This window comes from Vulpes lagopus, chromosome 1 (assembly GCF_018345385.1).
Source record: "Vulpes lagopus strain Blue_001 chromosome 1, ASM1834538v1, whole genome shotgun sequence".
Taxonomy (NCBI): Eukaryota; Metazoa; Chordata; class Mammalia; order Carnivora; family Canidae; genus Vulpes; species Vulpes lagopus.
Genome location: NC_054824.1, coordinates 24,226,562 through 24,250,082, shown reverse-complemented (window position 1 = coordinate 24,250,082; position 23,521 = coordinate 24,226,562). Strand labels below are relative to the sequence as shown.

General features: G+C 40.3%; 2 protein-coding genes across 6 annotated transcripts in view; both read left to right on the top strand.

Moving 5' to 3' along the window:
* Nucleotides 1-23,521, top strand: part of ANKRD6 (ankyrin repeat domain 6) — a 198,535-nt gene that overhangs the window by 72,544 nt on the left and 102,470 nt on the right. The gene's annotated exons all lie outside the window — the stretch shown is intronic.
* Nucleotides 5,224-7,497, top strand: LOC121499215 (proline-rich nuclear receptor coactivator 2). Its single transcript, XM_041769748.1, has one exon. It carries the CDS (start codon nt 5,461-5,463, stop codon nt 5,878-5,880), a length of 420 nt encoding a protein of 139 aa, XP_041625682.1. The 5' UTR covers nt 5,224-5,460; the 3' UTR covers nt 5,881-7,497.

Here is a 23,521-nt window from a genome sequence, read left to right as displayed (position 1 = left end):
AGCACTGTGGGCACTGCTGCTTTGCTAGTCTGTGGAATTCCTACCCCTATCTGCAGACTGAAGCCTGGGCAGCCTGTTTGCCTTTGTTAAGTACTCAGCCACATTATTCAAGACCATGAGGGGGACGCCTGGGTGGCTCAGCCATTGAGCATCTGCCTTGGGCTCGGAGCATGATCCTGGAGTTCCAGGATTGAGTCCTGCCTCAGGCTTTCTGCATGGAGCCTGCCTCTCCCTCTGCCTGTGTCTCTTCCTATCTCTCTCTCTGTCTCTCATGAATGAATAAATAAAATAAAATAAAATAAAATAAAAAAGAAAGACCATGAGGAGACAGAGTAGTGTAGTAGTTAAAAGTACAGGTTTGGGGTCCTGATCTCAGATTGGTTATCTAAGAAGCTGGGGAAAAGTTACTTATCCTTTTTTAATCTTTATATCCTGTCTGCAAAATGAGATAAGGATAGTATAATGACATGAACACTTATGAAGTTTACCTGGAATGATGCATGTGAACTTCTTAGTGCAATGCCTGGCCCAGTAAATTGTTTGCCTCTGCTTTCCATATGATCAATAATGTGGTCATGATATGGTTGATGTCACTATTACCCAGGGAACAAAAGAACCAAATTTAAATTAGTCATTTCTAAATTGCCCTAAGATTTGCCAGATGATTTATAAAGCTGAGTAATTGAATTTTGGTGTGCCTGTCATCTCCTGAAAGGGAGGTGAGGGAAAGAATGGAAAAGCCATGAATGGCCATAGTGGCAAAGACCACGCTGGCTCACTGGTCTTCAGGATGGTTGTATCGTAGGCTTACCCTGACTGTTCATACCAAAGAAGCCATGTTGAAAGTAGCTGCGGGGCCACATTATAAGCCTGTGTGAGCCATTTAAACCTCAATGCACAGATGTTTCAGAAACATAACAAATATCTTCCACTTTGATGATCATTACCCCCCCACATAGAAACTTATTAGCAAAAAAAAAAAAAAAGAAAAAAAGAAACTTATTAGCAATTATTTTTTAAAAATCAGTAAATTCTGTATTTGTAAACTCCAAGCACATGTGGTAGAGAGGCTGGGTCTCAGCATCAATAAACAAAGGGGCGATGTTAAAAATTTCTCTTTTGGTTATGTCCATTGTTGTATCCTACTCTCTCCACTGTCTCTTGAACTGCCATGAGGCAAATCTAAGCTCTCTGTTGGTTTTGTTTTTTAAAACAGTGAGGGGACACCTGGGTGGCTCAGTGGTTGAGAGTCTGCCTTTGGCTCAAGGCGTGATCCCAGGGTCCCCAGATTGAGTCCCCTATCAGGCAGGCTCCCTGCAGGGAGTCTGCTTCTCCCTCGGTGTATGTCTCCACCTCTTTCTCTCTCTCTCTGTCTCTCACGAATAAATAGATAAAATATTTTTTAAAAAAATAAAAAATAAAATAAAACAGTGAGTATTGGGGCACCTAGGTGACTCGGTGAGTTGAGCACTTGACTCTTGATTTTGGCTCAGGTTGTAATCTCAGAGTCCTGGGATCCAGCCCTGAATTGGGGTCTGCACTCAGTATGGAGTCTGCTTGGGGTTCTCTCTCTCCCTCTCCCTCTTCCCCTCCCCCTGCTCATGTACATAGATAGATAGATAGATAGATAGATAGATAGATAGATAGATATAGATAAGTAAGTAAAATCTTTTACACAATGCTGAGTGTCTCTATCTAAGTTTGGGGCTGGAAGTGCAGTCATGGGATACAGAATTCCTGACCTGTCATCTGGAACTGGCCATGAAACCTAGGAGTGCAGGGTTACAGGCCAGGATCTGCTCAGCAGCAGCATCTGTATTTCTCTGTTGGTGTGCACTTGGATTTTGGCTGCAAGAAGATATTTGCAGCACTTTACCAGTATTCATGAAGCTTAGAAACTAATTTATTGGCCGTTTCAGAAATGCCACTAAGCTTAGCAACTGGCTGCTGCAGCACTTTGTACATCAATACCAATTTTCATCAAAGATACTGACTGGGGGAAATTTCTCAGCTAACTTGGAAAGAGTAATAATCCTTGTTGCCTTTCTTTTCTTAGAAAAGTGAGTGGTTTCCTTTCAGAAAATTGAGAACCAGAGGTTTAGAGCTTTAAAAAACTTTTTTTTCAATTAAAACATAATATACCAAAAAAAAACCCCACACAAATCATGAACCTACAGATTGATGAATTTTCAAAAATAAATGAAACTACCATCCAGATCAGGAAACTGAATACTGGCAGTGGCCCAGAAGCCTCCCTCATGTCCCTCCTGGTCACTACCTGCCTTCCTCCCTATAAATCTTTGTCCTACTTCTAACACAATAGATTAGTTTTGCTTGTTTCTGAATTTTAAATAGGAATCATACAGTGTGTCTTTTCTGTGTCTGGTTTCTTCTGCAAAGCAGAATGTTTGTGAGATTTATTCATGTGGTTGTGGGTAGTAATAGCTTATTGATTTGCATTGTTATGCAGTCTGAATATTTCATAATTTGTCCATTCAGCTATTAATAGACATTTAAGTTGTTTTATGGCTTTCTAAAATTGACTATACTGTATTTTAAATTTTATTTTCAATTTGTTTGTGCTACTCAAGCACTAAGCAATTACTAAACAACAACTTCAGAACATAATCCAAATATTTTGGTTAATTTCATTCTAGAATAGAAAGGCATTGATGTTCATTTTAGGTGGCAATGAGCTTTACAGAAGAGACAGAAGTTTATACTTCATTATAAAGTAATTAAATGTTTCCCTGTTTGTGGCATGGTTAAGGGATTCAGGATGCATTTGTTACTCTGTAGATAAATTGTTAAAATCATAACATAGGAAAATTTAATGTTCCAATTTGTGACAACAAGAATTATCAAACTCTGTCACATTTTAGCTAATTAAGTAATCAAATCATAAATGGAATTACATTGTACATAATACATCCACAGTAGCCTGTCATAATATATTTTGTGGAAATAGAGACAATTCACATCATCTCTTTGTTTATACAGGCTACCAATAACTTCTTTTACAGTGTTTTACTATTAAGAGTGATGCTACAATGAACATTCCACATATATCCCTTGATGCATGGGTGTTTGCATTTCTTTCTTTCTTTTTTTTTATTTTTATTTTCAGATTTGTTTATTTATTCATGAGAGACACAGAGAGAGGCAGAGACATAAGCAGAGGTAGAGTTGGTGTGCTTGGTAGACAAAATAGCCCTCCAAAGATATATTCACTTCCTAATTACCAGAACCTATGGCTATTACTTTATATGATAAACGAGTGGATACTACCCTGTATGCCTTCCCCCCCCCCCCCCAAAAAAAAGATGTGATTAAGGACCTTGAGAGGAGGAGGAGGTTATCCTGATTACCAGGGTAGGCCCTAAATGCTGAGCCTTGAGTGGTGACTTGTTACACAGCAGCCACAGGAAACAAAAGTAGTTGGCCTGACAGAAGTTTGTTGGTCCATAGCTTCTTTTAATGAGTAATAGCTTAACAACTTTATTATAGTCAATTTCTAGACTGTAATTACTATTTCAGATTAAATTAGGAAATGCAGTTCTTTGATTATGGTGATGACAAGTATGTAATTTTAAATACATTGTAAAAAGAAGTACAATGATTTCTATTGTTACTACAAAGCTGGCCTCTTATTTATAGAATCAAGCAACTCATTTGATGAAATTCAGATAGGATGAAAATCTGATGTGCATTATTAGTTTTCCCTAATATAGGGTAGTGCATTTATTAAAAAAATTATTGAGACACTGATTAAAAACATCATGTGGAAAAAAACAACTTGTAGTGGAATCATTATAAACGAAGAAATTTGGATTTATAGTTCAGATAGATCATTTAACCAATATAATCATCCTTATAATTTGGAAAAACTGATAGTCATGTTTATTTCACTCACTTCTAAACAACACTTTTTAAAAAAGAGAAATTATATTTTCCTCTTGAGTTTAAAATTCCTAAATAGAATAGAAGCCCAGAAGCCCCGTTTGTTTTCCTAAAGTTGTTGGGATATATAGTGGGGTGTGGATAAACCATGTAACACCAGCTAGGATCCTGGGATCTCCCTGGTCATAGCCCCTGTAACAGTTGCTTTACCTTTTTCAGATATAAGCCTATCTGCAGGCACTTGAGAGCAAAGCCCATGTCTTTATAGCATCAGTGATTCATTTAATATATTGTTGTTCCCTCCTATTTTGTCCCAAGTGCTGAGCCAGGTACCGAAGAGACTTGGAGCAGCAGAACCCAACATGATTCCTACTTTCATGGTGTTTACAATCTAAGGACAACCCCAAAAATCACTAAGACAAATGTGCTATGCAAACTAAGACCAGTGATCTGAAGGAAAGGCACATGAGTCTATAGTACACGGGAAAACAAAGCTTGAGCTAAGCTGAGGGATCAGGAAAGGCTAACGATGAGCTGAATCTGAACATTTCAAGTGGACAGATCAGCTCACACAAAGTCATAGGATCCAAGAAAGCAAATCACCAGTGAGGAGCTGAAGGAAACCCCAGTGTGACTAGTCACCAGAAAGTTAAGAGTTGTGTTGAGAAAGATAACCCTAGCAGGGTGGTTTCATGCAGAACGTTTTCCATCAAGTCAGGGACATATATATTTATCTTAAGAGCCATGGAAATCTGCATCAGTTCAATTGGCCTGCCATAATAAATAGCACAGGTGACTGAGTGGCTTAAACAACAGAAATTTTATTTTTCCACAGTTTTAGAGACTGCAAAGTCCAAGATCAAAGTGCTGGCAGTGTTGGTTTCTCCCAAGGCCTCATTTTTGGTTTGCAGATAGTTGCCTTCTTGCTGTGTTCTCATATGACTTTTTCTCTCTCTGAGCATGCATCCTTGGTGTCTTTTCTTTTTTTTTTTTTAAATAAGATTTTATTTATTTATTCATGAAAGACACACAGAGAGAGGCAGAGACATAGGCAGAAGGAGAAGCAGGCTCCCTGTGGGGAGCCCAAAGTGGGACTTGATGGCAGGACCCTGGGATCACAATCTGAGCACGGCAGGATGATAGATGCTCAACCACTGAGCCAGCCAGTCATCCCTGTCTCTTCTTTTTCTTAAAGGTGTTATGGCTTAAATATATGTGTGTCCCAAACTTCATATGTTGAAACCCTAATCCCTAGTGTAGTTTGGCTATATTTGAAATAAGGACATAATTACCGGTCGGTAGAGGCGGAAGGAGGAGGTCGAGTCCGGACGCCGAGCTAGGACTTCTCTCAAGCTTGTGTGCTGAGGAGACTCCGATGTTGGCCTCAGCTCCTAGGCTGAACTCGGCGGATCGGCCCATGAAAACTTCTGTATTGAGACAAAGGAAAGGATCCGGCAGAAAGCAACATCTCTTATCCTGGGCTTGGCAGCAAGGAAGGGGACAGGTGGTGGAAATCCTGCGATCCGAAAAGCAGACCGAAAGGTGACAAAGAAGCTGAAGATGGGTGGTGGAGAGAGGTATAACATTCCAGCCCCTCAGTCGAGAAATGTTAGTAAGAACCAGCAACAGCTTAACAGACAGAAGACCAAGGATCAGAATTCCCAAATGAAGATTGTTCACAAGAAAAAAGAAAGAGGACACACTTACACCTCCTCAGCAGCTGCACGGCAGGCCATGCAAAACGGGGGGAAGAACAAAAATTTTCCAAATAATCAAAACTGGAACTCTAGCTTATCGAGTCCCACTTTACTTTTTAAGTCTCAAACTAATCAGAACTACGCTGGAGCCAAGTTTAGTGAGCCACCATCACCAAGTGTTCTTCCTAAACCACCAAGCCACTGGGTTCCAGTTTCCTTTAATCCTTCTGATAAGGAAATAATGACATTTCAACTTAAAACCTTACTTAAAGTACAGGTATAAAATAAGATAAAATACTAATGTTTAAATTTAGTTCTATTTAAGGGTAGTTGTCAGTTGTTTCAGACCAAATTCACTAGGGAATTAATCTGTAAAATTGCTAATGTAGAAAACATTATTAGATTTCATCTTAACTGTTTTACGTGTAGTGTGCACTGTGATGTAATGGTAGTATCAGTGCAACTTGAAATAACTAAATTATTGATAATTGTACTTGATATTGTGTTCTCGATTGAGTAACTCTTAAATGAAACCTGTCAAATTTAGATTTGGGGAATGGTAATCAACTTTTCCTATGGTCTGCTGGGCACAAATACTAATTTAAGATTATCATTCATGGATCAGTAGATTTACTTGTTGGAAGCTAGTGAATCTGATTATAAGCATCCAGTTAAGATCTAAGACCTACAGGGATTGGAGTAGTTGAATATTTAACAGTTTAAAGTCCTAGAAACACCCAAACCAGGAATATGACAACAACCCGATGCACTGCCAAAAAGAAAATATGAGTTTTTCTTAGAGAATAGTTGCATTTTTGTAAAACTATGCTGGTGAAATGTGGTAAAGGGCACTAGGGGCTATCTAATTTAGATGAGACCATATATCCCAATGGCCGTTTGTTTCATGCAGTGGGTGTCTGCCAACTAATGCACCAAAACCATTTCTTACAGAAACAGTATTTGGTGGTCACTGAGTAGCTTTCAAAATACATTTTTGTATTACAGCACTGCATAAGCTATTCTGACAGTGATCTGGTCTCAAATCATTCCCTGCAAAGCTTACTTGAAGTGGGGAGCTGTATAATGTGAAAGTTTTAAGTACCTTAGGAAAGAGCCATGTAAATATATGTAATAAACTTGTAGCATATGTAAAGTTTTGTTGGCTTTATCCTACAAAAATAGAATATTTTAGTATGAATTTGCTGAATGTAAGACCATGGACTCTGTTTTTATACTATGGCCTGATTTTAAAGGTCCAAAATAATTTGTTTTTAAAAGTTTGCCCTTGTGCTAAAGTGCCAGTGTATGTATAATTGATCTGGTTGTAAACTATATTTCAAAGTAAATCCTAGTGTAATAAGTTTTATATAACTAAAGGTTTTAAGCTGCTAAAACACTTCCTATTTTTAAGAGATGTGAGATGCAGTATGGGACTAATTTTTCTTTCTTAAACCCAAAGATTAAACTATTAAAGGTCCCTCCAACCTTAAAGATTCATTCTGGCTTTCAATAATTTTTGTAATCTATAATATGAATATAGTTTAGTGTATGATGTCAGTATATATTTTGTTACTAGTCCAAGTGCAACCCAGGGGACCATTAATGCAAAAGATGTAATTTCTTGCATAATATCTTGATAACGTGTTATAAGTTAATCCAACATTAACTTACAAATCTGTACGGGAGACTCAATTTAAAAATTCTAATTGTAAGTGCCCTATTCTAATTTGGTGGCTTTTTGACATTTTAAAGCAGAATGGCCAAATTGTATTTCCCCAGTTAAACTTAGATTGAGGTGATATTGTTCAAGTCAAATAATCCTAAAGTTTACATAGTACTTCATGTGCATTTGTGAATTTCAAGCATGAAATTAAAAAATAAAATTGCCTCTTCCCCCCCCCAAAAAAAAAAAAAAAAAAGGACATAATTACCGTTAAATGAGGTCATAAGGGTGAGTCCTTTAATCTGATAGGATTAGTGTCCTTATAAGAAGAGACATCAGAGACCTGGTTCCCCTCCACACCTCATCTGTCTCCACCCAATGCCCATGCATCAGTGAAAGGCCATGTGACTTGGTCTTGCTATGATAACATAACAAGAAGGCAGTCATCTACAAGCTAGCAGGAGAACTCTCATTAGCAACTGAATCAGCCTAAACCTTGATCTTGAACTTGTAGCCTCCAGAACTGTAAGAAAATTAACTTTTGGTAGTAGAAATGGATGTGAGAGAGATTTGGAAGTGAAATCGGCAGGATGCAGTGATGATGAATTGAAGAATTTGATAGAGGGAATAGAAAAAGAGATTTCAAGATTGATGCCAAATTTTTAGACTTGCAGAGTGGCAATAGGAACACCGAAGGAGACTAGGTTGGAGAAAGCTAAGTTTGGTCTTAGATTTGTAGATTTGTCTCTTGAGACATCCCGGTGGAAATGACAAGTAGCTAGATATGTGGATCAGGAGTTTGGAGGAGAGATTGGGAATTAAGATACGAATTTGAGAGTCTTGGGCCTACAGATGGTGATAGTACTTAGTGCCCTGTCTAGCATATTTTACATTTTTGATAAATGTTTTCAAGTAAAAAATAAATACATGGTGGGCTAAAATGTTTCCTATGTTATGCAGCAGGACATAAGGATAGTTCATAATTGTCTCCTTTCAAAGGCTATAAGTTGAAAAAAAAAATAGTAGAACGCATTTCTAACCAAACAAGTGATTCTTTGGATCACATGATACTTTGTGTTTAGGCAGTTGACTCTTCCAATAAGAATTTTGGAAAGAGGTTGGAAAATAAATTCAAGCTATGGGAGTAAGAGGAAATTTGGTACTTCTCATTTTCCTGAGAGTCCTGCAGCTTATACCTGTCTCATCTGTTGCATGGACCACAGACCCATCAGGCAATTACCTGCACAGATGCAGGAACAGAAGTATGTTGCATATATTTGGCTGCAAATCTGTCAGCGGCACAACAAATAGCAAAGACGCAAAAAATATCACAGCAATAACCACAGCTAACTCGCAAAGGATGAGAAAGATAGGGACTCAGGGTCCTATCAAAATGGTCTTCTATCAACAGTTCACAGCTTTCTTGGATTATTCCATATGCCTGGATTATTAATGGCTTATGTTGAGCCAGGCACAGACCTGGTATCCAGATGGCCAGATGAGCTTAGAAGTATCCCCTGGAACTTTGAAATCTAGGCTTCAGAGTAGCAGAGGTGAGTCCAGCCCTTCTTGTTTCATGTGAACAAGAATGGTGCATGCTTTTAAAAGGCAGCAATTATATTAGCTTTAGTTATGATAGTAGGTGCTGTTTGTTTTGTCTTCGAGAACAGTAGGTATGTGGGTACAGGAAAGCTTGGCACAATAAATGTTTGTCCTCCTACATGCTCTTCTTTTAAGATGTAATTCTTAAAATATCACAGGAGATAACATGCTGAGAAGTACAGAGATTTTATTTAATGTTGCCCTGGTTTTCAGAACTTCATTTTTAAAGAAATAAAGCATTCAGATTCAGTATTTATTGAACACCTACTTTGTGCCAAGGTGGGGCCCTTGTGGTCCTTGCCCTCGGAGTGCTCATGGTCTGTCCCAGGAGACAGGCATTAAACAAGTAATTATAAGTCTAATTAGAATCATGAAAGAAACCTTCAAGATACTGAAGGTTTATCTGGACTGGTGTGTCAGGGAAAGTCTTTCTGGAAGCAATATCTAGACTCAGCCTTCAGAGGTGAATAAGAATTAAACCAAGAGAAAGAGGGAGAGTTCCAGATGGGGGAAGCAGCATGTCAACACGCCAGAACAAGCACAGCAAGCCCCAGGAGGTGAGGCTGGAGTGAAGGGGCCAGTAGGCTCCAAGCCATGTTAAGGATTATGAATTTTATCCTCAGGGCGCCCAGTATGCTGGGGAAGGTTTTAAGAATGGAAATGACATCATCAGATTTATGTTTTTAAAACAGCATTCTTGCCTCAAAGAGAAGAAACCAGAGAAAGTGAAACAAGTCTAGTTGTAAGAAGCTAGAGGTGAAGTTTTAGTTCAGAGCAGAGATGATGGGAGGCCGCATTAAGGTGGCTGCACTGGGGCTGGAGAGAATTGAACAGATAAGATACCTATTTTCCTTTGTAAAAATAATGGTCTTTTTTTTCATAATATTTTTCCTACAGAAAATCTTCAGAAAATATGTGAGCACAAAAAAGAAAATAAGTCACTCAACTCCATCTCTGAGGGAGAAGCATTGTTTATTTGATATAAACCCTTCCAGTCTTTTATGCATTTATAATACATATTTATTTTTAAAAACAAAATTTGTATATTATATATACCTTGTTTAAGAACCTATATTTTTAATAATATCCTTTCTAGTCTCCAGTGTAAGTTCTTTGGCTTGTGTTGGCAAATGAAATGCCTTGGTATCAGTTTGTGCATGTTCCCAGAAAGGATCCCCTATCAGTGTTTATAGATAAACCTGGGGCCTATTTTCAGAGCCTGCTATTCATGGTCCTGATCTTATTAATTTCTGATCTGCAGGAACACCTGGGTGGCTCAGTAGTTTAGCATCTGTCTTTGGCTCAGGAAGTGATTCTGGGGTCCTGGAATCGAATCCTGCATCGGGTCCCTGCATGGAGCCTGATTCTCCCTCTGTCTATGTCTCTGCATCTCTCTCTCTCTCTCTCTCTCTCTCTCTCTCTCTGTGTCTCATGAATAAATAAATAAAATCTTTAAAATTTTTTTCTGACCTTTAGGAGTGTCTACACAGTATTTGGCATCTAAACCATAGGAGAAGGGTCCCTGGGAGAAGCTTGTAGAAGCTCCAGTTCCAGAGCTCTGCTGAAAGGCAGGCAACCACCCTTAGGGGTTCCTTGAGGCCATTGTTGGGGCTGTGGCGATGCTTACTGATGCTTACTTACAGAGCTCAGTTGCATCTCTAAATAGTCAAGGTATTATGAGGGTGAATTGCCAAGTAGCTCCCTGCAGAGTGAGCTGAAGCAGGCATGCTCTCTTAAAACCTGCTGAAGGGGAAACTAAGAAGTGAAATACTGAAAATGATATAGTGTTATATGTCAATATCATTTCAGTTTAAAAAAATGAAATAATATTGGGGGTGTGGGTCTTAAAATAGTGTGATAACCCTTCTTGACAGGCTGTAAAGCAAACTGATACTCTTCTAAATCGGAAATTGTCAGCCCTGTGTGGTTTGTCTCTCTCATTTTGACGCTGCTTACTGATGCTTTGCAAAACCCGCGGAAGGGATTCCAGCTTCCTGAGTCAGCAGTATACACCAGTTGTCTGGGACATTTTTCTAGGGCAGCCACAGAAGATTTAGGGAATAACATCTCTTGATTGTAGAGAAGTTTCTCATAGAATTTTTTTCCCCTTTTCTCCCAGAAGAGATTAGGAGGGAGAGTCTCATGGCCATGAGCTCCACCTATTTAGATGTGCACACTTGCTGGTCTTTTGTATCTGGCTGCAATTGGCACTGCATAAGGGGAGGGAGGGATAATTCTAGTGGCGCGAAGTCCTGTCCTAACCCTCCTGAGATTCAGCTTTCAGATTGTCAGGGAGTCAGAAGTACAGGGACTCGGGATTGCTCCAGGTCACAAGCATTCCTACACAGTGCTGCAGGGATGACCCTCTGTGCCCTTCACCTGCCTAGGTTAGATAGAGATAGGAAGTTTCCCCCTAAGAGCTGGAGCAGCCTCTTCAGCCTGTTGTTTTAGTCTCTCTTCATTAACGGTGTTAATGTGTGCTAAAAATACTGGCTTGGGGGATCCCGTAGTGACTCAGCGGTTTAGCACCTGCCTTTGGCCCAGGGCCTGATCCTGGAGACCCAAGATCGAGTCCCATATCAGACTTCTGGCATGGAGCCTGCTTCTCCCTCTGCCTGTCTCTCTGCCTGCCTCTCTCTCTCTCTCTCTCTCTCTCTGTCTTTCATAAATGAATAAATAAAAAATAAAAATAAAAATCTATAAAAATACTGCCTTGTCCACCCCAGAAGAGGGTCTTTAAGGAGCTGTGGCACCATCAGGCTGTCAGTTCTCCGTTGGACAAGATGTGCATCTTCCCTTTTCTCTCTGAGAGGCTGTTTGCTTCTTTGCATTGAGCAGCTATCTTTGTGGGAGAGTCGAGAGAGAGGCTGGCTTTTGGTAAATAGAAAGAGGGAATTTGTCTTTGAAGAGTGTCATGCGAAAGATCTAAAGAGAAGATATTTCAAGAAGGCTTTTTCTGCTACTGGACCAGCTTATGGTTGGAAGACCCTCAGGTCCTTCTAGGGGACTATGCATATTTAGGTATGTCATAAAAAGTGACAAAACCAAGCATTGCCTTTTGAATAAGAGCTCAGATACTGCTTTATGCCACAAGGGGACAGTTCTTTTTATGTTTATCATCTTGGTGACTCATTCTTATCATGCCTAGGGAGGAGCTTTAGGTCCCTTCTGCGTCTGGAGTTCTCCATCTTTTTTAAATTTTTAAAAATTTTAAAAGATTTTATTTATGCACGAGAGACACACAGAGAGAGGCAGAGACATAGGCAGAGGGAGAAGCAGGCTCTCTGTGGGGAGCCTGGTGTAGGACTCCATCCCAAGACCCCCGGGATCATGCCCTGAACCGAAGGCAGACACACTCGACCACTGAGCCAACCGGCATCCTGCAAAACATGTTTCTTTTCTTTTCTTTTTTTTTGCAAAACATGTTTCTATAATGACATTAGCTCATATGCAATTGACAGAGGTGCATAATGTCAGTTCATATGTTTTTTGTCCTATTTTAGAGGAGCCCAAATAACAAGAGCAAAATTATAAACTTCATCAAGAAAGGAAAATGCCCTCAGCTCAACTTTTGCCCCCAGGAGCTCTTTCTGCTCTGATTTAAGAAACTTAAAAATGAAGGCACCTGGATGGCTCACTTGGTTAAGCAACCAACTCTTGATCTCGGCTCAGGTCTTGATCTCAGGGTCATGAGTTCAGGCCCCACATTGGGCTCCATCCTGGGTGTGGTACCTACTTAAGAAAAGAAAAGACAATTAAAAATGAGTGCCTGTGCCCAGGTCTCTATTCCTAGAGACTTGGACCCTAGCCTTGAGGACTCTCAACTGGCGGCAGCTATACTTCCTCCTGTCTTATCCCTGGGAAACCAGCATTTCCATCCTATCACTTGTGTGCTTGGAATATTTCTTTTTTATTTTATTATTTTTTTAAGATTTTATTCATCCATTCATGAGAGACATACATATAGAGGGAGAGATAGAGATAGAGATAGAGATAGAGATAGAGTTAGAGAGAGAGAGAGAGAGAGAGAGAGAGAGAGAAAGGCAGAGGGAGAAGCAGTCTCCATGCAGGGAACCTTATGTGGGACTCGATCCCTGGTCTCCAGGATCAGACCCTGGGCTGAAGGCGGCCTTTAACTGCTGAACCACCTGGGCTGCCCTTGGAATATTTCTTGCAGCAACTTCTTGCTGCCATGAGCTGTTGGTTTGCTTCTGAGGTACTAATTGTGTGTGAATGTGTGAGTGTGAGTGCAAGCATGCCCTCTGGTTACCATAGATTTCAGATGGTCTCGAGTGGTCTGGTGCTGCCATCCAGAGAGCCAAAGATAGTTAAGCATCCATGACCCCAAGAGATGGGAGTGCCAAGCCCTCCTTTCAGCTTGCCCCAACACCCTTCCATCTGTGAACCCCCAAGAGTGTGAAGTCCCAGTAGTCAGTTCTGTTTGCAGGCTCTGAAATGTGGCTCCTCAGATTGCAGCTCTGGCCTCAGCTGGAGAGAGAGGAGACTAGTGGAACCTGTCCATTTCTCAGTGGTTCAGATTCTGCAGGGAAATTCATGGCCCTTTTTCCATCTTCTAAAGTGGGCATGGAATGAGGGCTCCTAAACTAACTTATCACATGGGAAGGGGAGCCAACGGGCTATTTGGAATCCCTTTTTGTTTGGCCTGATTCTGTTGTGACGTTGAGTAATAACACTTTCTCAGTGGCAGCAGGGAGTTAAGTAGCCTAGTTTACTTTCAGAGACACAGACCACCAGTGGTCTTCACTTCGGGCTGGACATCAGGCTACCACTCACAGTGCTCCGACTTGGAGCCACGTAGAGCCAGCAGGAAGGACCCCTGTGGGAATAAATCAAGGATATGGAACATCTGGCCAGAAGAGCTTGCTTTGAAAGTGTTCCCAAGATAAATGTATAACTTGATTCTTTTTTTTTAAGATTTCATTTTATTATTTATTCATGAGAGACACACACAGAGAGAGACAGAGAGACAGAGACACGGGCAGAGGGAGAAGCAGGCTCCATGCAAGGAGCCTGATGCGAGACTCGATCCCAGGACTCCAGGATCAGGCCCTGGGCCAAAGGCAGCGCTAAACCGCTGAGCCACCCAGGAATCCCCTGCATAACTTGATTCTGAACGTTTTACTTTATGGGGGCTGGAGATATCTCCCAGCTTCCCCACTGCCCTGACCCTCCAGTCTTCATGCTACATAGCGGCAGAGCAGTTCAAAATCAAGAGGTTGCTTTGAGAAGCAAATCTATTTATTTATGAAACTTTTGCATATGAGGGATCCCTGGGTGGCGCAGCGGTGTAGCACCTGCCTTTGGCCCAGGGCGCGATCCTGGAGACCCGGGATCGAATCCCACGTCGGGCTCCCGGTGCATGGAGCCTGCTTCTCCCTCTGCTTGTGTCTCTGCCTCTCTCTCTCTCTGTGTGACTATCATTAAAATAAATAAATAAAAATAAACTTTTGCATATGAATGTCAAGAGTTTAAAAAGATGGTTTTGTTTGTACCACACACACATACAAATGCAATCATGGGAATCCATGGGAGGCCATATTATCCTCAATTTGCTATAAGAGTTGCAAGTGAAGGGTCAATTATTGTTGCTGTGAGCCCCAGAAAACTGTGTCTGTGGGAATGAGAGCTGGCGGTGTGTGCCTGTGACCATGTATGCATTCCTGTCTGGGAATTCAGCCAAAATTCTGATCTATTTTTTCTCTTAGCTCCTGTTTTTACAGTTATATCACTGTTAGACTGAAGAAAGGAGATAGAATAATCAATAGACTGGAAGGTATGAGCAAATAAATATGTTTAAATTGGAAAAATGGGGTACCTGGGTAGCTCAGTTGGTTAAGTGGCTGCCTTCGGCTCAGGTCATGATCCCAGGGTCCTGGGATTGAGCCCCGCGTTGGGAGCCTGCTTCTCCCTCTCTGCCCCACTTCTGCTCTCTCTTGCTATCTCTCTTTCTCTGAAATAAATAAATAAATAAATAAATAAATAAATAAATAAATAATAAATAGGAAGAACCAATGAATCCATTATACTAACAAGCACTTTCCTTGAAGGAGAATTACAGAATGTTTTATCTCCCTTTTCTAAGAGAAAAGACATTAATATCCAATCATGTGGATCAAAACTTCTCAATATTTCATAGATCCTTCCATGTCAGATTTTCCCCATCTCTACCCCAATCCAAGCCTCTGACATCCGCTCATGCTGCAGCAGGAACAGCCCATGATAAACCAGCTCCCTTATTGCTTCATCCCACTGCTTGTCATGCTATACCTTGGCAGACCATTTAAAAATCGCAGATCTAGTCATGATACTTCCTCTAAAATGCCCTCCCAGGGCTCAGCATTGCTCCATATATCTCCTCGCCCTCATATCCCATGACTTACCCACTGGGACTGCTAGACCTTGGGTGGCCCCCACCTACACCACCACCTTATCTCTCCTTATTCCCTATATTAGTCAGGGTTCTTCAGAGACACAGATCAATGATACATGTATATATACAGAGATTTATTTATTTATTTATTTATTTATTTATTTATTTATTTGAGACACAGAGACACAGGCAGAGGGAGAAGCAGGCTCCACGCAGGGAGCCAGACATGGGACTTGATCCTGGGTCTCCAGGATCATGCCCTGGGTCAAAGGTGGTGCCAAACTGCTAAGCCACTGGGGCCGCCCTATATAGAGATTTATTATATGGAATAAGCTCATATGATTGTGGAGGCTGGCAAGTCCAAAAACAGCAGGGTGGGCCAGCAGGCTAGAGACCCAGGAGAGCTGATGTTTTAGTTGAGTCTGAAGGCAACCTGCTGGAGAACCAGAAGGAGCCAGTGTTGCAGATGAAGTAAAAGGCAGTCAGCTAGAGAATTCTCTCTTGCTTGGGGGAGACTAGTGGGTTTTTTATTGTTGTTCTATTCAGGCCTTTAGCTGATTAGATGAGGCCCACCCACATTATGAAGGGCAATCTGCTCTATTCAAAGTCTACAGATGAAAACATTAATCCAAAAACAACCTTACAGAAACATCCAGAATAATGTCTGACTATATTGATAAATATCTGTGCACCTGTTGCCCAACCAAGTTGACATATGAAATTAACTATCTCACTCCCTGTTTGCTTTTTGTCACCTGTCCACACTGGACAGGTTCCAGCTTTTCTAATGTGCTATGCTAATACTGGACTCTGGGTTTTTGCACATGCTACTTATCCCACCCAGAATGTTTTTTCATCTGGTCCATTTTTATTTACCCATCATGTGTCAGCTGAAATTCCACTTCCTTGAAGGGAACTTCCCTGATTCTCCTGGGCTAGGTTCATTCCCTTAGATACATATTGCTAAAGCACCCTGAACTTCCTTTTATTTTATTTTTTTAATTTTTATTTCTTTGTTCATGAAAGACAGAGGGAGAGAGAGAGGCAGAGACGCAGGCAGAGGGAGAAGCAGGCTCCATGCAGGGATCCCGACGTGGAACTCGATCCCAGGACTCCAGAATCATGCCCTGGGCTGAAGGCAGGCGCTAAACCACTGAGCCACCCAGGGATCCCCTGCACTTCCCTTTAATATCATACTGAGGGTCACTTGTTTTGTGCCAGTCTTCCTCACTAGACTTTAAGCTCCATGAGGGCAGGAAGCATATCTGTTTTGCTGCTATATGCCTGGAAGTTTACTAGCTGTTCACAGATCATCTAATGAGTGAGTGAATGAATGATTTGAAAGTTTATACTGCATTAAATGCTTACAAGGTACAAGGCTCTTACATAGATACAACCGTGTGAGGTAAACTATATTATCTTCACTTTTACAGATTGAGGTCCACAGAGGATAAGGATTATTCATATAGAATCTGGCCTTCAAATAAAAGAATAGATGCAACCACTAGCACTTACAGCTCTTACTAAGTGTTAGCCACTATGCTATATACACATATGAGAACTTATAGCAACCTAATGAGATGAGTAGCCCTGTAGCATTCATTCTCTGGCTCTGGTATTCACTCTGCAGGGTCCACTTCCATGTGTCTCAGGGACCTAGAATCTGGAATTTGTGGGAAGGTTGGTCCACTCTTCACACTGTGGTCTTTCTGGACCATCTCCAGTTCTATTTTTCTCTGTCTCAGTAAACAGGGGCAAGTTAGCAAGTCTGCTAGCCAAGCAGATGTCCAGTTGAGGAACAGAATGCTGGTCTCTCCCCTTGTTGAAGTTACCCTAGTTTGTATAAGAACCCCCTTGCCTCCAGCCACCATGAGTAAGAATGTGTGGAGAAATGTTTCTCTTCCTAGTCACTGTGCTCTTCAAAAAGTAGCCTTCTCTGTCTTCCATTTAGATCAACCTAGCTGGGTGTGTGTGTGTGTGTAAGCTATATCCTCTGAGTTGACATCTCAGTGACCTGGGGAAGGCAGAGTGGGAGTGGGATGTCAGATAGTACCTAGTGCTAATAAATAGTAAGATTTGGTTTTCTTTCTTTTTTTTAAAGATTTTATTTATTTATTCATGAGAGACACAGAGAGATGCAGAGACACAGGCAGAGGGAGAAGCAGGCTCCATGCAGGGAGCCCCAAGTGGGACTTGATCTCAGACTCCAGGGATCATGCCCTGAGCCGAAGGCAGATGCTCAACTGCTGAGCCACTGAGGTGTCCCAAGATTTGGTTTTCTGAAATCCAGTATATACTTGTATGTTTTGAGGCTAAGTGTCTTCCCTGGAAGACTTGAAAATACATCTGCACTCCTAGAGTTGGGGATATTGTAGCTAAATGTCTGCTTCATTGTATTAAATTACAAACCAATACCCTAGAAGAATGAATTCCCCAAATGATGGAACAAGTCTTTTTTCTTCTATGCCAAGTCACAATATTAATAATGCAGTCAAATGTGGCTGTGCTGTAAAAGAGTTTAATGTTCAAAGACAATTAGACAATTTTATGGCTTACTTGAAGCATTTGTCTCTACTGAGTTGATACCAGTTGTTTTCCTAACGGATTCTTGCTGATAGCCAAAGGAGAGGTAAGATGTGGCAATACCAAAACTTTTCAATTAACTTATGATTCTGTTAGGTGTAAAGCCTATAATTACTCTGTGGTTGTTGACTTTGCCAAAACTAAGTTGAAAATGTGTTTTATGGGAAAGTTATTTTCTGAACTTGAAAGAGAGCATAGGTTTAAAAAGAAAAAAGTTTGTACTCCCTCCTCCAGAGTGAGGGGTGGGGAAAAGTGAAGGTTTCTGGTCTATTCCTTCTCCTAACCAGTGAGTTTATAAAATACTATTTGGTAAAACAGGCAAGTATTTAGAACAATCTTTAGATCCTACTTTTACATTATTGACGAGCCATCTCATATCCAACTGATTCATTCAGCACATATTTGTAAGTGCTGCTGTGCCCAGGGATTGCTGCAGGCTTTGAGATAAACTGTGACCATGGAAAGGGCTCCTGTTCCCTTGGAGTTCCCATGGCATGCAGGTGACAAGAGACAATATATAAGTAAATAAATTAATGAACAAGATAATTTCAAAGTGGTTGATTTGGGGCAAAAAAAAAAAAAAAAGGAATTGGTAATGTGACAAAGTATGTGGACTTATAGGAGGGAAGCAGCTAGTCCATTCAGACTCACCTAAAACACTACAGACGTAGGGAGCTGGTGCCAGAGAAAGGTTCCCCATTTCTGCCCCTCTCTTATCTGGCTATGCGAGATGGTGCAGCTCCCATGGCAGGTGGAAATGGAAGCTTTTGCAAAAAAATGGTAAACCACTAATAGGACTCTTCTTGGACTCCCAGTTCAGCTAAGTAGAGCAGATGGCTTCTTAGGGAAAAGAGGAGGAGGCACTAAAAGTCTTAAACAAAAGTAAGATTCCCCAGTCGCTGCCTTAATCAAGTTCATTAAAACCAAATGTATATTTAAAGCTTTCTTATGATTAACTTTATTTAATGTAAGTAATAATATTTGAATTCCTCCATAATGTCGAAAGGTATCTTCATTTAGGAGATGGGAGAAGTGTGCCCCTCTAATGTAAATCTTTGGCTTTCATCAACTGTTTTTGTAATAAGCCCCAAATGCCTGCAGTATAATTTTCTTTTAAAGATGTATTTATTTTATTTTAGGGGATGGAGGGGCAGAGGGAGAAGGAGAGATCTCAAGCTGATTCCCTGCTGACCATAGAAGCTGACTTGGGGCTCAATCCCATGACCTTAGCCGAAACCAAGAATCAGACACCTAATCGACTGAGCCACCCAGGCACCCCTGCAATATAATTTCTATGAATCAGACATTCTGGGGGGAAAATACTGGGTTTTAAGAACTACTACTACAGACTATTTCCATGTTGCCTCAGCCACTGTATTGTGACAGCTGAGATAATAAGTCTAAACCAAACAAGAGTTTAACACACACACACAAACTCTATGTGGGAAAAGACCAATGCACAGATAGGAGTTTGTGGAATATGGAACGTGATGTGCACATGGTTGTTTGGTGGAATTCCTACCCTGTGCCAGCCCATAAAGTACATGGAACACTTCTCTGTTCAACAGGGTCCTCTGCAGAGAACTCCTGATAACAGTGACCAGTAATATAGGGCTTTGCCCAAATTTAAGTCAAAAATGCATTTATTCTGAAAGAATACCTTAGAATATGGCCTATTCTTGGCCTAACATGGAAAGGTTTTTTTTTTTTTTTTCTAACATGGAAAGTTGATGCCTTCTTGATACTAGGCTCCAAGTATTTGCCCTGGTCTTTGACAACCTGGGTTCACATCCTGACCGAACCACTTATTAGCAGTGCAGTCCTGATGAAGTGGCCTCACACCTCTCTCCAGTTTATTTCCTCCTCTCTGAAATGTGAAATGTGCAATCCTAGACCCAACCCCTTGTGCCACCAAGAGGATTAAGTGACGACCTTACCATGATATACAGCTTAGGGTAAGAAGCTCAGAAAATGTTTGCCCTCTTATCATTCCCACCATTATTATGGTGGGGTCCAACTGGTGCCCACATGGGGTTTCTTTTGCCCTTTTCTGTTGTCCCGGTTGCCTTTTCTCTGTAAGGCAGCATGAAAGTTACGTCCCCAGAAATGAAGGTGCTGCTAGGAGGAAAGCATGTGCTGCTTCCTCTTGAAACAGCACTTTCTCAGCCTCAGAGTGTGGAATGTGCTTTGGTGGAATGTTGCTCTGACTGTCCTCTCTGTGGCCCTGGTGAGCAGAAAAAGACATGTCTGGGAATTTTTTAAGGAATGTAGCTGATCCAGTAGGAGTTATATCCAAAAGCTTCTCTGTCAGGCTAACTTGAATTGTTTGTATATATGTGTTATATATAATATATATTTGTGTAATATATACATTGTATTATATGTTTATACATTTTAAAAATACATATTTTAAAAATATATTACAGCACGGAACTGATTAAGCAGAATGAATGCTCTTATATTATGTTGGGAGATCCTTGGGAAGCATGTCAGTAGGCTGGTAGATCTTCTCTTTTCTGCTCTAGGCCATGCTACAAACGTGGGCAAGACACTTGCCCTCTTTTCCTTTCATTTACCTATATGAAAATGAATATGATGGACACAAAGAGACATTTACTTATTGCAGTGTTATTTGTGACAAAAGAATTGGAAACAACCTAAGTGATTATCAATAAGGGAATTGCCTAATAAACTATATTTTCCATAGAATATTATAATAGCAGTTTTTGAAAAAAAGCACATTGCAAATAATACATGTGGCAATTATGCTAAAATATACAAACACACTACTATATACTGTTGAAAGAGTATATATATTTGTGCTTCCATGTGTGTGGTGCACTCACAGAAATAATCTGGAAGGGATGACACCAAACTGGGAATATGTTTTCCTAAAGGAAGGGAATGGGATGGAGAGGAGGGAGGTAATGATCAAGGGGAATTTTGCTTTGTCATATTTTAATTTTATTCTACAATGAGAGTTTAGACATGCATTACTTGTGTGATTAAATTTAAAACAACTTCTAAAGTAATCATGAAGCTGACTATCTTAGTTTGGGCTTCTGTGACAACAACTAAACAATAAACATTTACTTCTTAAAAATTCTGAAGTCTAAGATGAAGTGGCAGTGATTTTTGGGTTTTGGTGAGAACTCTCTTCCTGGCTTGTAGACAGCCACCTTCTTGCTGTGTCCTCACATGGCAGAGGGTGGGGGGACTCTAGTCTCTTCCTCTTCTTATAAAGGTACTAATCCCATCATGAGAGTACCACCCTCACAATCTCATCCAAACCTAAGTACTTTCCAAAGGCCCTGCTTCCTAATATCACCGTGGGGATTAGGACTTCAATATATGAATCTGGAGAAACGCACGCATTTAGTTTGTGTTGCTAACCTATAAGGTTTTTGAAAATCACCATTCCCGTCAGGTTTGACTTGCCCATGATTCAAGCATCTTCAGAAACATCCTCTCTAAGCTGTCTAAGCTGAGGGAGTGTGGTTTACCTCCATTCAGTTATGCCTGACAACTGAAGGGAGGCAGTGAAGACTGAAGAGTTGTATTTTTTTTAAAGCTTTTATTTATTTTAGAGAGAGAGAGTGGGGAAGAGGCAGAGGGAGAGGGAGAGAAACTCCGGCAGACTCCCCACTGAACATGGAGCCCCACACAGAGCTCAGTCTCACCACCCTGAGATCACGACCTGAGCCAAAATCATCAGTCCCTCAATCGACTGAATCACCCAGGTGCCCACGAAAGAGTTTTAAAAAATTTAAGCATATTCTAGATATCCATGTTTGTAATACAAAGGAATAAAACAATTTTAACAAAATCTAGACTGTTTGTGCTACCCAGAAAACACTGTAAGAGACCGAAGTTTTAAAAGATTAAGAGTGACCCACAAACAAGCTTAATGCTAAGAACCAAGGGTGTCTCAGAGCTATGTATCTTCTGTGAATCTACCCCTGACTGTGCTAACCATTATCCGTTACCTGGATTATTTGTACATATGTCCTACTATTTTTTTTTAAATGTCTATGGATCAAGAATAAAAAACTTGATTTTTCATAGTAGCTTTTGGTCACTGGGCTTTTTTTGACCACCTAAAAAAAAGTTTAATTAGAAAACATTTAATACATATGAAAATAGAAAGAAAAGCACAATGGACCTATACAAATCACCTCGATTTCATAGTTTTCAGAGTATGGCCAATCTTATTTCATCTATACTCCTCTCCTCCAAAACTGGGTTACTTTGGATGAATCATATTATTTCATCTGTAATTACTTCATTTTGTATATCTAAAACCACTCTTCTAAAGTAAATAACTGCAGCATCTTTATCACACATTCAAAAATTAATCACTCCTTGATATCATAAAATATTCAATAATTACATTTTTCTGTCACATAAAATTTTAAGTTTCTTTTCATGGGAATCCAAAAGAGGCTGTATATAACAATTCACTAAGTCTTTTAAGTCTTTCTTAATCTCTGAGTTTCTCCTCCATCTCTTTTTTATTTTCTGCAGTTTTTTGTTGATATTGAAAAAAATCAGGTCATTTGTCTTACCGAGTAGTGTTTTTCAGTGTGGTCTGGTGTTGGTTTGTGACAAGTATAGGGTAAATGTTTAGAACTTATTATAGCAATTAGACATTGCTGTAACATCCAGGCTTTTGAGTATTATCAGCAAATGTGGTTTGGACTTAAAATTTTGTGTATGAGGCTGTTCTAATGCTGAAGCTAGAATGATAAAACATTCTAGAGTAATTATGAGCATGAAGAAGCTAGTGTCAGAAAGTAAATAAGCCTGCTACTTCCTGCATCACAAATGTCTTGGCTATGAAAATATGTCAGCAGAGGGGTGTCTGGGTGGCTCAGTCAGTTAAGCGTCTGCCTTTGGCTCTGGTCATGATCTTGGGGTCCTGGGACTGAGCCTCGGATTGGGTTCCCTGCTCAGTGGGAAGTCTGCTTCTCCCTCTCCTTCTGCCCCTCCCTCCCCCTACTCATGCTCCTGTACTCTCTTTCTCTTTCTCTCTCTCTCTTTCTTGCTTTCTCTCCAATAAATAAATAAATCTTTTTAAAAATGTCAGCAGAATTAAACAGTAGGCTTAGTGATACATGAAAAGTTATGAATTTACATAAAGGCTAATCTGTTAAATTTGAGATTATTGTCTTTATTATGTGATAAGTAGAAGCTGATCATGAACAATAGTTATAGTGTACAGAAGTATGATGACTTTTGAGGGAAAAGTTCTGTCAAAAGTAGGAACTCTTAGTGTTCCTCAAGGTAAGAAGCTAGTTTGGTGGCAACTCTTTAAAAATGTGAATTTCTTTTAAAAAAAAAAAGATTTTATTTATTTATTCATGAGAGACAGAGAGAGAGACAGAGAGAGAGAGAGACAGAGAGAGAGAGAGAGAGAGGCAGAGATACAGGCAGAGGGAGAAGCAGGCTTCATCCAGGGAGCCCGATGCAGGACTCTATCCCGGGTCTCCAAGATCACACCCTGGGCTGAAGGCAGCACTAAACTGCTGAGCCACCTGGGCTGCCCTAAAAATGTGAATTTCTGTGATATCTTTTGTATTTTAATCATCTTAGTACTCTTGTGCAAAGAAGAAAAGCAATGTGCTTTTCAATGGCAAATAAGATCAAAAGAGAAATAAAAGCTTAGAAGAGCAGAGTTTCAATTGA

Excerpts from the sequence above, each read along its gene's own strand:
- LOC121499215 (XM_041769748.1), top strand. The coding sequence starts at position 5,461 with ATGGGTGGTGGAGAGAGGTATAACATTCCAGCCCCTCAGTCGAGAAAT.